Consider the following 14405-nt stretch of genomic DNA (forward strand, 5'->3'; position numbering starts at 1 on the left):
CCTCTCCCCTTCCCTCACAGGCCCGGACAGCCCCTCCGCTCCCCATCGCAGCCACCCCTCACCTCACTCCTGCCGCCAGCTCCCCACTACCCCTCCCCAGATCAGCCCTGTCCCCCGGCCCAGCCCCGGCTCCCACAACGCAATCCCACCTCCGAGTCGGGCCTCTCGGCAGCCGCCATGTCCGGCGCGCCCCGCCCCGCGTCCTCTGACCCGGAAGCGCCGCTGTCCCGTGCCATGGGGCGGTACAGCCATGCAGGTGAGGGGTGGCCGGGTCGCTGTTGAGCGCGACTGCGGCCCGGCCGGGAGCACTGGGCCGTGGGGCGGTTCTGGGGCCGCGGGGATCGGGGCCGTGCTGTAGGCCCGCCCGGGCGGCCAGCGCCGCATACGGAGCCGCTTCGTGGCCGGGCCTTGTGTTGCGGTGCCTCCTGCCGCGGACGCCCGGAGTTCTTTGGGGCTGGGCAACCAGCGCTGCTGCTGCCTTCGGTCTGGCCCTGGAGGGGCCTGTGGCCGCCAGCTGCGGCTCTGTACCCGGCCCGTCTGCCTGCTCCCCAGGGGTTAAACCCAGCCCGGGCTGGAGCAGACTGAGCTGGAGCAGCGGGTACAATGCTTTGCTGTGTAACACCCTTCTCTTGCTGCACGACTGCGGGTGGGGTATCTGGGTGCACTGCTTCCACCCAGCCCTTGATGAGGGTTATCACACCAGAAGTCCACCTGCCCCGCAGCTTGGCTTTGCCATTAGTGAAGAAGCCAATGCCCAAAAGAAGGTGTGAGGGCAAATTAAGCTACCGAGTCCCATACAAAGGCAGGCTAAGAAAACTGAGGCTGTTTAGCCTGGAGAAGAGAAGGCTGCCTGGAGACCTTAGGCCAGGTTGGACAAGGCCTTTGGGCAGCCTGGTCTAGTGGAAGATGTCCCTGCTTATGGCAGAGGGGCTGGAACTGGATGATCTTGAGGTCCTTTCCAACCCAAACCATTCTATGATTCTGTATAAACTATTGTTACCACATCCCTGGTGTTTAATAGCATTGAATGAATTTTCATTGATGGAAGAAGGTTCTAGGTATTCTTTGAAGTACTGTGAACTTTTAGCCTCTGTAATGTCCATTGGAAAGGAATTGCAGAGGTTAATGGCAGGTTAGCAGGCTGTGAAGATCACCTCCTTTGGTTTGCTTGCAACCACTACCTAGTGGCTTCATGCAAGTCTCCTGGTTATCCTCCCAGAAAAGAGAGTGAAAGTGGATTGTCCTGCCAATTCCTCATCTATAGGGCTGGCTGTATTGCCTCTCCTCATTTCAGCCACTCTCATATACCAGTCCCCTTTCTGTTTTTAACTGCTGCATCTATGGAACTGATGAATATTCATGATCATCCTTTATTTGCCTTTATTTGTATGTATTCCTCCTATATCGCTTTTCAGTTGGAAGGACAATAGTGACACATAATATTTGAGATGCGTGAGGCATGCGTTTATACAGTGATGTAATGATGCTTAGTTTTCGCTTGCTTTCCTAATAAATCCTATTACTGCTTTTACTTCCCCTACTTTTTGAGCCTTGGGCAGGTGTTTTTATAGTCCACCTCAGATAATCACGAGATCTGTTTCTGAGTGACAACATTATCAGCTCAGAGAATGTCATTGTGTACAGAAAGTCAGGATTGGGTCATGTCCCCCTGCTTTGTTTTGCCATGTGCGCTGTTTTATGTTTACCTATTCTGAATTCCACCTTTACCTCTCAGTTGCTCTGTATCAGGAGGTCTTTCAGCAACCCATCCCATAAAATTTGTCTTTACTACCTCAGGCCAGTTTAGTATTGCTAACAAAGTCCATAAAGCACTGTTTATCTATAGCATATGCCTGGGAGAGGCATAGTATTCTTTGGAAACACCATCTGGTCTTACTGCATGCGTGCTTTGCAATGCTGACATCTGCTTCCAGCTCTTAGTGGCTTTGGAGAGAATCAACAAAAGAAGGAGGCTTGGAGCATGCTGCTGCAGCAAGAGCAACACCTCTGCAGCAGGGTTTCATTCACCCTCCTGAGGGCTGCTTGGATAAGCACAGGCAACGGGCCAGGTGAATTGTCTGGGTGCATATACCTGGCACCCTTGCAGCAGACCACTGGCTACCAGCCTAACTTGTAATGCAGGCATTAATTAATCTTGCACAAGCACAGTGTGCACACAGTTGTAGACTCATTTCGTAATTACATAGGAACTGACTTAGTCCCATTGCAAGATGGAGGAGAGTGCCCTTATCTGGAGGTGGAATACCCGGCTATCCACTCTGTCCATCCACTCCATGGATGGGAGATTGGATTTCATCAAAGTTGACTTAGCCATTTCTTTGTAGGTGGTTGAGTGAAGTCTGATGAATGATTGCTAAAAAAAGCCTTTATAGTCTTGTCAGTCTATAAATAAAATAGAAAAATCTATTGTTCTCATGAACATGGCAGATACCAGATAATCTCGCCAGTGAAGCTCCCACTTGTCTGGTGTATTTAAACAGAACAACAACAAATGCAATAGCAAGCATGCCAGCAGCCTGAGTCACGCTATCTGCTTTCCCAGTCGGCATTCCCTTTCTGTTATTTGATTGCTTTGTCCCACCCTCCTCATGGATGATTATTGTACAGTTCTTGACTGACATGAACAGTTCATTAGGGTTGGAACTTTAATTATATTTTGTGCAATGCTGTAGTGTTAATAAGTGAGAATAGATAAGATTTTGGAGGGCTTTTGCAAGAGATGAGGATTTGCCTTGGTGTCTTTGGCAACAGATCCCCTGCCCTGAGACTTTGTCACTGTCCTCCCTCACCTGCAGATGTCAGTGGAAAAGGTTATTTAAACAATGGAATCAGAGCAAAAGGCAGGGGGTGATGTGTGCTTGTGTTGGTGTGTGCTGTCACAGCAGGGCCTCCTGCAGCTGGTGAGGCACAAGTAGAAGAGGACCTGCAGGTTTCTTTGGCACCTGGAAGGGGCACTTGAGCAGGAAGAGAGCAAAGGAGGTGAAGCGCAGAAACTGAAATCTTTAGGCCATGGACCTGATACTCGCTCTGCACAGGGCTGGTTTGGATGATGACATCGCTGTGCCCACATCTACTGTCAGTAAAGGCTGAGAGATGTGAATGTACTTTGAGCTGCATTAGTTTAAGTGACTTACAAAAGTGGTATGAGCTAACTTTGACTGCCTGATGTGGTGAAAAGCAGATGTAAGCAGTAATATCTTCACTCATCTAGATCTTAAAGAGGACAGCTAGCACAAGTCTCTTGACTAAGTGTTCTGACCTAAGGGGTCAGTATGAAACCACAGGATTTTTACCTGCAGAGTCTGGTGTTTGCTGCCCTGGAAAAGAAGGTTCTCTATAGGAGAGATTGGATCCACAGCACCTGGGGAAGGTGTAAAGCTTTGTTCTCATCCCTTTTTTCAGAGAGAAGAGAAGCAGCTGGAGCTGACCCTGGAGGCACTCATCAGTCAGGTGGCCGACCTGAAGAACTCTTTAGTCAGTTTTATCTACAAGTTGGAGAACGAGTACGATCGACTCACTTGGTAAGTAAGGCGTCCCACAGAACAGGGGGCACTGCTGATCACTGCTGAAGCTGTTCCAGACTTGGCTCAAAGGATGAAAACTATAATTAAAAAACATCAGCCTGTTGTCAATAAGTTTAAATTTGCTTTTCACATTCTTGCTGGAGGAACCACCACACATCTTCCACCAGAAAAGCAGTTGAAATCCACTGGTTTCATGGTGTATAGAGTCATGCTAACACCTTTTGGTCTATAGACATTTTATGAAAACTAGACTTGCATCTGCAGTGACTGGAAACTTCTTGGACAAATTATCTTGGGAGTCCCACATGCACACTATAAAATGAGCAATGGTTCTTTCTGCATTTCGTGACCTTTCTGGCCTTTTCTGGCTCTCTTTTGCTGGTTCTCTGTGTTTTACCAGACAGTTTGAGAGATTTGCAAGGTGGCATTCTCTTCCTGATAGACCATAAAGGTGTTATAGCTACAGCTTAATGAACTATACAGTATCCTGAACATGATCTGCCACTGCAGCAGAGCTTCACAGGCAATCAGTTTTTGTAGTTAATGTTGCAGAAGGCAGGAGAGAGGATGAATATTCCAGAGAGAGAAAGCTGAAGGGGAGGGACCTCCTTGACAAGATTACCAGTTATTTTGCTTCATTATTGCTTAGTCTGGATAGCCAAGCTATAAATATTGTCTCTCTTGGCTGTACTGCTTAGGAGTTATATTGTTCCCAGACTTTGCTCTAGAATTGCACTGTGAGAGTAAGAGATAAGGAAAGCATTGCTTCTGTGTGTTACTGGGATGAGTTGATCCTGGCTGGATGCCAGATGCCCACCAAAGCCGCTCTTACCATTCCCTTCCTCAGCTGGACAGAGGAAAGGAAATATAATGAAAGGCTCATGGGTTAAGATAAGGACAGGAAGAGATCATTCACCAATTACTGTCACAGGCAAACCAGACTCAACTTGGGGAAATTAGTTTAATTTATTACCTGTCAAATCAGATAAGTTAACAAGAAAAAAATAAATCTTGGAACACCTTTCCCCCAACCCTTCCTTCTTCCCAGGCTTACCTTTACTCCCAAGTTCTCTTAACTTTTCCCCTGAGTGGCAAAGGGAGGACAGAAGGTTGTGATCAGTTCATTACATGTTGTCTCTGCTGCTCCATCCTCAAGAGAAAGGATTCCTCAAACTCTTCCTCTGCTCTGGCATGGGGTCCTTCTCCACAAGGCCACAGATCCTGCCAGGAGCCTGCTCTAGTGTGGGCTTCCCATGGGGTCACAGTCTTCTTTGGGCATTCCCCTGCTCCGATATGGGCTCCTTCATGGGCTGCAGGTTGATATCTGCTCCAGCATGGACCTCCATGGGCTGCAGGGGCACAGCCTGCCTCACCAAGGTCTACACCACAAGCTACAGAGGAATCTCTGCTCCAGTAACTGGAGCACCTCTTCCCCTCCTTCACTGACTTTGGGGTCTGCAGAGCTGCTTCTCTCACATATTCCAATTCCTCTCTCTGGCTGCAATTGCTGTTGCATAGTTTTTTTCCCCTCTTAAACACATTGTCCCAGAGATGCTACCGCTATCACTGATGGGCTCAGCCTTGGCAAGCAGTGGATCTGTCTTGGAGCCGGCTGCATTGGTCCTATTGGACATAAGGGAAGCTTTTAGCAGCTGCTCGCAGAAGCCACCCCTGTAGCACCCCTGCTACCAAAACACTGCCATGCAAACGACATAAGTTACTGAAATACCAAAACTGTGACTTCCAGTGTACTGCTTGTGATATCTTTGAGCTATTTGTAGCATTTGAGCTATTTGCAGTAGGGGTGGTGATACTGTCTGGAATAAACTGATTTGAGGAATAATAGCATTATTTCCTCACTTCGCAACCATTTGAGTAAAGAAGAGAGAAAAGCCATCTGTGGCATCCCTTTTCATGTTCTGTCCTCTTTATTTGTTCTCCCAGGCCTTCAGTTCTGGACAGCTTTGCATTGCTCTCTGGGCAGCTGAACACCTTGAACAAAGTGCTAAAGCATGAGAAGACTCCACTATTGCGAAACCAGGTTATCATACCCCTGGTGCTGTCTCCAGACCGTGATGAGGAGATCATGGTAAGAAACTTTCCTCTGAGTGTTGGTCCTGGAGTATCAAAAGGTACTTGTGATCTGCCCTGGTTTGCCATTCTTCAGCTCTGGATGTAGAGAAAGAGAAGGTGATGAGTAGTTCTGCCTGTGAGTTGCTTTGCTTTCACCTACAAATGTACTAGATACACTTTACAGGAGGTGTTCGTGTTAATAAATGTTATTTTCATCATCATGGGGCTGTGTAACTGGGATGTCTCTTTACAAGCTCCTGGTTTTCTTGGCCCTAGCTGTGCTGCTGTCAGATATCTACATCTAAATGTGCACAGTTTGTAATCTGACCAACATGAGATGTGTTACATAATCTAATGTGTGTGCTGGCAACATTTACTGTCTGCTTGAATGAGAAAACGTTTCAAGTGATGATGGCCATGCTGGTGGCATTGCACTGCAGACCCCCATGGTTTGCTCTCACTAAACAGGCACAGTACAAATGCTTACACAAATTGTTAAAACCTCCTAATTCTGCCCAGATCAAGGTTTCCACAACGCATGCTCCTAGCCTTGTTCCAGCGCCGTGGCCTGTGCTCTGGTGTGGAGCTGGAGGAGGAGGCTTTGAGTGTCTTGTCACTCACTCTGAGGCTTGTCCAAATATTGCAGCGGCAGACAGAGGGGCGTGTGCCAGTGTTCAGCCATGAGGTAGTGCCTGACCATCTTCGAACTAAGCCTGACCCAGAAGTGGAGGAGCAGGAGAAACAGCTGATCACAGATGCAGCTCGAATTAGCCCTGATGTGGCACAGGTAGGTGAAGAAGAGTTTAATACTTTTGCCTCTTAGTCCTCGGGCACAAGATGCCCTGTAACTCTGCTTCCTTCACCCTTCCACTTGACAGTGTTCTTTTTTGCTGTGCCCTTATCTGTCTGAGGTTTCTCCAGCTCACCCTGGCTGAAGTTTGGTTTCCTCCACAGTTTCACAAACAGAGGGTATTCAGCCCACTGGCTAGTCACACAGGAGGTGAACACATCAGAACAGTCAGAGAAAAGCAAAAGCTATCCCATCCCCATAGTGCCCAGTCTACATTATCACTGTAGGCTCTGCCATCAAAATGCTTGTTTGGCTACACAGACCCTGGAAGGAGAAAGCTTGTTTGCTTAGCTTACTGACTTGTTCTGTGTTGGAGTGTCCTGGTGGTTTCTGATGGTTTTCATTTTGCAGAAACAGATCCAAAGTCTGAACAAAATGTGCTCAAATCTGCTGGAGAAAATCAGTAAGGAGGAGCGTGAATCTGAAAGTGGAGGTATGTCACTGAGGTGGAAGTGGGGTGCAGGGTCCAAACAGCAGGCTTGAGAGACTAATGGCAGAATAGACAAATCTGGAGGTCATTCCAACCCTTTGTGATACTCCTTTTGAGGAGGTGGTAACTGTTTACCAAGAAAATATCCCAATCAAATTGGATTGATAAAAATAACTGTGAAAATACATTGGCAGTGAATGGGAAACCCCTTAACTATGTTCTGAAGGAATCCACAATATGTTTGTGTGATGTCCTGTAGATAATAGCTTCTTCAGACTCACAGTCAACCTTTTTTGGTTCTGACTCTGATTCTGGACATCCTTATTTTATTGGTCTCTGCCATCACCTGTTCTCTATTTCTGGGAGTGCTGTGTACAACTCTCAAAGGTACTGGGTTTTTTGTGAGGGTTTTTTTGTCATCTTTGACAGAAACAGTGTAAGCAGAGATCCAGGCACAGGTTCTGTCTGCTTTCCAGGATTAATAGTATAAGTGGGCAGGTGTGTGGCAGAAAAAGTTACAGACACCATGCTGCTTATGAGCCTCCAAAAGAGGATGTTGACATTGTTTATCTAAAACACAGTGCTTGTTACCTGCGATTGGATCCAGCATGGAAAAGCCTTTAGTGGGAACATTCTCATGGGCATGAAGGAGTTGGCTCCCTCTTCCCTTGGTAGCATATGCTCTGCTCTCAGTGGAGAAGCTCTTGGATCACCACTGTCTTTGGAGTTTGCAGCTTTTTTGACGTTGCTGAGACTCTTGTAAGACAGCTTGTTAGAAGCTGATCCCTGTTACATGCACCAGAATAGTAGAAAAGTAAATTCAGGATGCAAGTTTTTAAGCTTGATTGCAAAAATGCTCCAAACCAACTTTTTCTTCTGTAGGTTTAAGGCAGAACAAGCAGACTTTCAACCCTGCAGATACCAATGCACTGGTAGCAGCTGTGGCCTTTGGGAAAGGACTGTCAAACCGGAGGCCCCCTGGCTCTGGAGGATCTGTCCAGTCAGGCCAACCGGGAGCTGGTGCCATCATTGCTGGTGCCTCAGGCATGCAGCAGGTCCCAATGTCAGGTGCACCAGCTCAGCAGCAGCCAATGCTGGCAGGAGTGCAGATGGCACAAACAGGACAGCCAGGTAAATAAGTTGCATATCTGAGATCAGTTGAAATGCAGGGAACAAGAAAGAGAAATGCAGGTGTAGAGGGTCTTCCTGAGTCACCTTTTAGATAAAACTGAGTAAGATGTTCCTTTCTGGCCTTCAGGTCAGGTTATAAGAGTGGAATAACACTGGTTTAAATTGGATTGGAGATTGAAATGGATCCCAGACATCCAGCTTCAGCTTCTTAATTCACACTGCAATACCATTTTAATAATAGACTTGGTGAGCATAGGAATCAATATGGAGGGAGATCACAGCAGTCAGCTGCTAATCCTGAAGTTACCATCCCTGACTCCAAGTCCCTGAGCCACAGTATGTTAGTATAAGAGGTATTCTGCAGAGGTATCACTGTAGGCTTGCCCTGTTCTGGTATTCTTCCATGTATGTCCTTTGCTGTCAGGAATGGGTTTGGCCTGGGGAACCTCCAGGTCATGTTAATTGAGATTATGGATATTGGTATCCTCATTGGTGTTTTCTTGACTGGTAATGACTGTTGTTCAGAAGTGAACTTGAGCAACAGTATTAATCCTAAGTTAATTATGTGTTTGTGTAAGAATTAGAAAGCAATTTCCACTATGATTTGGAAACAAAGGCAGCCCCTGTGATGTCTGGCTGCATTCCCATGAACACAGTCTCCAGGATGGGACAACAGTCACTTGTGTACACCAAGCCGAGTGCACTGGTAACAAGAGCACTTGTCCAGCCTCTGTTACCTGGAGGTTCCCTTTTGATGAGAGCAGCTATCCTGCATTTCACCAAAGGTCAGTCCCGCTGTCCTGCTGATGACAGTGCCCATGGCCAAGCCTGAAGGAATTTAAGAACAAACCTTATACTGACAGCAGTTGTTGTTTAGGGATTTTAAGCCAGGGTTTGAGACTGTTGGGTGTAGCAGCAATTCCTTTTTGAATTATGATTTTGACTTCTACAGCACCTGCAGCATTTCTGCCACAGCTTTACGCATATTTTGTTAAAAAAAAATCCTTTTTATATTTAAACCTTTTGCTTGGTAATTTTATTGCATGCTTCCTTTTTACCTTCCTGTTTATGTTGTGAGAAATGGGGAGTAATCATTCCTTAATTATTCCAGAGTGGTTTTCATTTTTTGGAAGTCTGTCATGCCTCCTCCCTCTGGCCATCATTCTTCTTCCCAGCTATGGAGTCCTATTCTGTTTAATATGTCCTTGTGTGAAAATTGTATTATGTCTCGGACTTGTCACTCTTACCTGCACCTTTTCTGGTTGTTTTCAAGACTGAGAACACCAGAACCACTCACAGTATTGCAGGTGTGGGTAAACCATACAGTCCTGGTCACTCTTCTTTTGGGAGTAATGTCCCAACAGTATTTATCTGCTAATTTTTAGCACTGGAGTGACATGGGATCTCCTGCCAGTTCATTGCAGGCAATGACCCTCTTTGGATACGTTTGAGAAAGTTTAGTAATCTTTATTCTTTTAGCCATTTGCTCATCGAATCTTTCCATGTCCTCCTGCACCACAGTTTTCATTTTCAGAAGCTGTCCTTTATTTATGTTCTAATTTGAACACACATTCCACTTTCTGAATGAGTATTCTTTGAATATCTCTCTTGCTGCTCTTTAATCCCTTTTTGTATATTCTTCTGATCATTTCAGTTTTGTCTAGCACTGTGCACTCATTGTAAGCGGCTAGCACGATGTCTTTGAACACACTCCCATGTGTGATTGGTATCAGCAAAGAGGAATAATGCCCAAGAGGTGGACCTGGTTAAGAGAAATAGCAGATCTGAGAGAGGCTGAGTAATTGAAATACACACCCTGACTATAAATAATGCTAAATGGAAGGGGATACAGGCTCTTGTGTTTGCCTCTCTGAAATGGAAGTGGAAATCAGTCTGGATTCTTCTGAGAGTGCTGCCGCTAGCAACGTCTGTGAGACTGAACAGGTCCCACACTCCTGTAGGAACTTCCTAACAAAGAGAAGGACATAGTTGTGTAAAATGGAACAAGGATAGAATTTGAGAGGATAGCAGGTGGACACAGGAATTGTCAGGGAGATTTCTTAATGGAGAAAGATGCCAATTTGTAGAAGAGTTTGACTGTTAGGTCAGAAGCTGGAAGATGCTGTAGCAGGAAAGCCTATTATGGTACCTGGAGTGGAACAGGAAAAGCCCATACAGGGTTGTTGTGAGTCCTGCATGCTCCTGAGCACATGTCCTCTCATACAGCTGATTTTGCTTTTTCACTCTCTAGGAAAAATGCCAACTGGCATAAAGACAAACATCAAATCTGCCTCAATGCATCCGTATCAGAGATGAGCTGAGAAGAACCAGGCCTGGGGAACAGCCGTTACCAGCATTGTTCCTGCTGCAGCCACCACACCTGGCTTGTGTGGAGCTGCTAGAGGCCATGTCTCCTGGATACAACTACTTCTCTGTTCAGTCAGAGCAGAGGACTTTGCTTCTGGTATTGATCCTATTTTCTTCAGGTCTGGCCTGGAGAACAGCTACCCTTTCTTGATACAGAACCTGAAGAGCTGCATGGAGCACTCTGCTCCTCGTTTCTGCTTGTTCACTTGCAATGATTTCTTTACTCCCTCTTGTTGAATAAAGGTCTTGTTATGTACACTGTGAGACACTGGTGTCCATCTCTTGGGTCATAAGGATTCTGATTACCCTTTAGGTAAGGCTACAGAGCAGCTCCAGTCTAAAATACACAGAAAATGTTGGAGGCTTAAGTGCTGGAGCTGCAGGTTTATGCATAAAGACCTATAATAAAGTGAGTCAGCAGGGTACAAACATAAGCAGTCAACATCTTGTTTGCTGTAAAACCATTATGACTATTCCCCAGAAAGCAAAATACTGGGAAAGTCTATTACAGGGAAGACTATTACAAAGCCTGCAGCAAGAAGGCAGCATTTCAGGAACAGAAGCACAGAGCTTTGGTATTCTGATGCTGTTACAAATCCCAGCTGGATCTGATTTCACTTCCATAGTTCTCTGCTGCTGTTTTCTATGGAGTTTCTTAGCTACTTCAGGATTCATTTGTCACTTCAGAGAGGTATTTAAATCTGCTCAGGACTGTGGTACTTCTGAATTAGCCAGGCTGTGAGGTCTGGCCCATTTCTCATTGTGACTGGTCATTGTGAAACCATACCCCTGTTTTACTTTCTGCCCTTGAGCTGTAACATACAACCTGCCTAAGGAAAGATTCCCAAAGAGCATGTGAGTACACCCAGTGCTTCCCTGAATGCAACTGTCATGCCTCTTGCTGTGCTTCCCTGGACTTCCCTTTTGGCTTGTGAAAGGCAGCACTGTATTTTACTCAACAGCATCTGCCAGCAATCTTATGGGTGAGGAAATCTCCACTCAGCAGATAGAGCCTGCAGCTGCTCCTGTGCTGCTTGCCTGTGAGGTAATCAGATCCAGCTTATTTGTGGAGGCTGTGGCCCAAAACAAAATCCACAAAGCTGTGACTAGGGCAGTTATTGACCCATTTTCATGTATGGGCCTTTGAAAAGCACTGAGCTGGGAAGCAGAAAGTTGAGCTGGAAGCACAAGCAGCTTCCCTGATAAGCAAAGGCATTCTCCACTGTGAATGAGTCCAGTGAAGTGTCTGCAGTGACACCAGCCCAGCCAGATTGATGGGATCCTGTTTTACTCCTAATGGAATCACTCCTGGAACCACTCACTGCAGCTGGGGAACTGGTGTGGAGGCAGGGAAGGGTTTGATCAATGCCTGAAGCTGGGGAGTCAGAGCCTGCAGGGCTATGCCCTGTAATGGGCTGAGCACTGCTGGGCTGCTGTTCCCTGCTCTATCTCATGTTCCTGCTTTGGCTGGACAGGAAGGCAGAAAGCTGTTTGAGGAATGTGTGTCAGATCCCTGGCACTGTCATCCATGGAGTCTGAGCTCCAGGATGCTGCTTCACTGCATCTTCCCTCACTGGCTTCCTTATAAAGCTAAAATGTGTCAGCGCTGGGGCCAGCGTGGCTGCCTGCTACCCGTGCTAACCTGGCTCTCCCGAAAATGGGGAGAGCCAGACCTTTCACACACTTGGACGGGAGGAAGGGAAATACAGGCAGGGCTTTTTTCCGTAGATTATAGAGCCAGGGAGGCCGGCTCGGCTCCCAGCGTAACTTCCTGCATGACACAGGCTGCCCTGAATTAGTTCTTGTGTAAATTAGAGCGCTGTTGGTAGGAAAACAATTGCTTGAACTGACACATCTCTGCTACAGTGGCTGGACGTTGTCCTACAGTTAATTTTTTTATTGTACCTTTATATCAAGGCTGCATTTCTTTAATTCCCTTCAAGTCCCTGGATCTCCTCAGCCAGGGAGTTGTTAGTCCCAGAGAGAGCAGTCGGATGTGATGATCCAGCTTTCCTGGTAACTTTTTTTCACCACAAACTGAACTGATGGAAGTCCCTTTTGCTTTAAGGCATATTTTCCATTTTTCACTCTTGGCTCACATCCAAATCTCCTTGTGCTTTTGTGTCCTTTGGGACACTGGACTAGGACATGTTATTCTAATTGTGGGAATGAGAATTTCAAATGCAGAGCGACTTTATAATCTCTTATCCAGTCACCGCCAGCGCTTGAATGTTTAAACAGGAACAGGCCTTTTACCGGTAAAATAAAGGTGGAAATTCATGGTCCACTGCTTGCCACTGTGGCCTGTAAGTCCAACAGGGATTCACCATTCCCTGTGCGCTGTGACAGAATAAAAGCACAGCCCTGCTGGGTCAGGGCAAAGGCTTAGTCTGTTCCCTGCTGAGGCAGGGACCAAGCAGGCAATCAGGGAAACACACTCTCCATGTGAGCATGGGCTGTGCTGCTACCCTGAGCCCTCAGGGGTTTGTTCCTTGCCTTTTCCAACCCCTTTTGGAACCTGTCCCTCCTTAGTAATATAATTTTGGCAGGGAGGAGGCTCAGTCCCAGCACAGAAGGTGCTGCCGGGCTGTCTGGACCCCAGTTGGGGTGTGGGAATATGATGGAGAGCACAAGCACAGGCGCTGGTTTGTTCTTGGCACACAACATCCCCCTTGGAACCAGTCAGGTTCTGGTACAAAGGATGGACATCTTTCTCCATGCAGCCCCACTGCCCAAGAGATCCCATGGGCTCCAGCTCACTGACATGCCTCCAGTTCCTTGGGACAGCATGCTCCATCACTTCATTTCCTTCCAGGTCGTCAGCTTTACACTATTTAGCACTCCCTGCTAGAAACATATCCTCAGTGTCAGCCCCCTGGGGAGTATCTCCTCTGCTGCCTCACACTTGGCCAGGTCTCCAGCACTCCTGTTCCCGGATCACACACACTGCTGTACTGGCCAGCTCACTCTGACACTGAAGAGTATACCACAAAAATTGATGTGTTAGTTTGACTGGTTTTTCGTCTGTAATCCCTGATGATTGGTATTTATATTTCTCTGCTTCAAGTATCGATACAATCACATATTTTGCAGTCATTATTTTGCATGGGGTGACTGCTGAACAGACACACCTGTTTACAAGGCCATCCTGTTTACTTTTTAAAATGCTGGCATAGCATCAGCTTGCTTGTTTTCTGGAGCTCCTCCAGGCTGCCTTGTCTTGCTGAATGTCAGCATTATCCTGTTGGGTCGTTAAAAACAGATTTCAATTTCATTTTCTTTTTAAGATGTTGAGATGCAGGATACCTGCACTGCTGAGATTTTAACATTTGCCATATGCAACTGCTGTGAAACATCTTCCTGAGTTACTGTTAGACTGAAAAACATTTCACCTTTGTGACAGGAATGCTTCATCTGGCTTCTTCCCAAAGGCAGGAGCAAGGTATTTATTGCCTTTCCTTCCTGCCCAGCTATCCACAGTCCCACCATTCCCAGCCATGCTGGGTGGTGCCCACAGCCTGTCCTGCTGCTGCCCTGGGCTGATTTGCCTCTGAAAGCTGTGAAGGTGAAGTTTGGCGTGGTGCCACCACTTCCCTCTTGCATCCACTGACCATCACGGCTAACATCTGCCATGTGTTTGTTCTCTTGTCCTCTCCCCATGTGGAGATGTGCACACAGGTGTCTTCTTCTGCTTAAAAAAGAAAAACATAGCACTTTTGTTTGTTTTGCTAAGCTGCAGGTCTTTGAAGTGTGTGTCATTAAGCCCTTACACTGGAGGTGAAGTACATCAGGTGTGAGGGGAGGTGGGGTTGAAAAAGATCAGGGGGTCACCTGAGGCACTTCTTCACTCTCCAGACCACAGCTAAGGCAGGGCCCCAGCATGGGCTGGGGGGCTGTCCTCCATCCTCCTGCTAGGATGGGGCCTTTCCAACAGAACCACCTGGGACCAAGGGAGAAGCATTCTGGTGGTTGGGTTGAGGGAGCCTGAGTGCTTTTATAAGCTAAGAAG

The 14405-nt window shown here is 46.9% G+C and overlaps 2 protein-coding genes across 13 annotated transcripts in view; one reads left to right on the forward strand and one right to left on the reverse strand.

Annotated features, from left to right (window-relative positions):
- Positions 1–195, reverse strand: part of SZT2 (SZT2 subunit of KICSTOR complex) — a 58206-nt gene extending 58011 nt beyond the window's left edge. For all 11 annotated transcript variants that reach the window (XM_031050697.2, XM_031050705.2, XM_031050704.2 and 8 more), the window contains exon 1: positions 150–195. In XM_031050697.2, coding sequence (XP_030906557.2) covers positions 150–179 — 30 coding nt within the window. In that variant the 5' untranslated portion in view covers positions 180–195. The remainder of the gene's footprint in view (positions 1–149) is intronic.
- MED8 (mediator complex subunit 8) lies at positions 110–10660 on the forward strand. 2 transcript variants are annotated; one of them, XM_005151059.3, is made up of 7 exons: positions 110–256; positions 3424–3542; positions 5490–5634; positions 6265–6405; positions 6820–6901; positions 7781–8029; positions 10281–10660. In XM_005151059.3, the coding sequence occupies exons 1-7, from the start codon at positions 251–253 to the stop codon at positions 10343–10345; spliced, it is 807 nt and encodes a 268-aa protein (XP_005151116.1). In that variant the 5' UTR covers positions 110–250; the 3' UTR covers positions 10346–10660. The 2 variants fall into 2 exon arrangements, with proteins under 2 accessions (XP_005151116.1, XP_030906568.1); XM_031050708.2 differs by lacking the exon at positions 110–256 and adding an exon at positions 3016–3096.
- The last annotated feature ends 3745 nt before the right edge of the window (positions 10661–14405 follow it).

Source organism: Melopsittacus undulatus, chromosome 6 (genome assembly GCF_012275295.1).
Source record: "Melopsittacus undulatus isolate bMelUnd1 chromosome 6, bMelUnd1.mat.Z, whole genome shotgun sequence".
In the NCBI taxonomy this organism is placed as follows: Eukaryota; Metazoa; Chordata; class Aves; order Psittaciformes; family Psittaculidae; genus Melopsittacus; species Melopsittacus undulatus.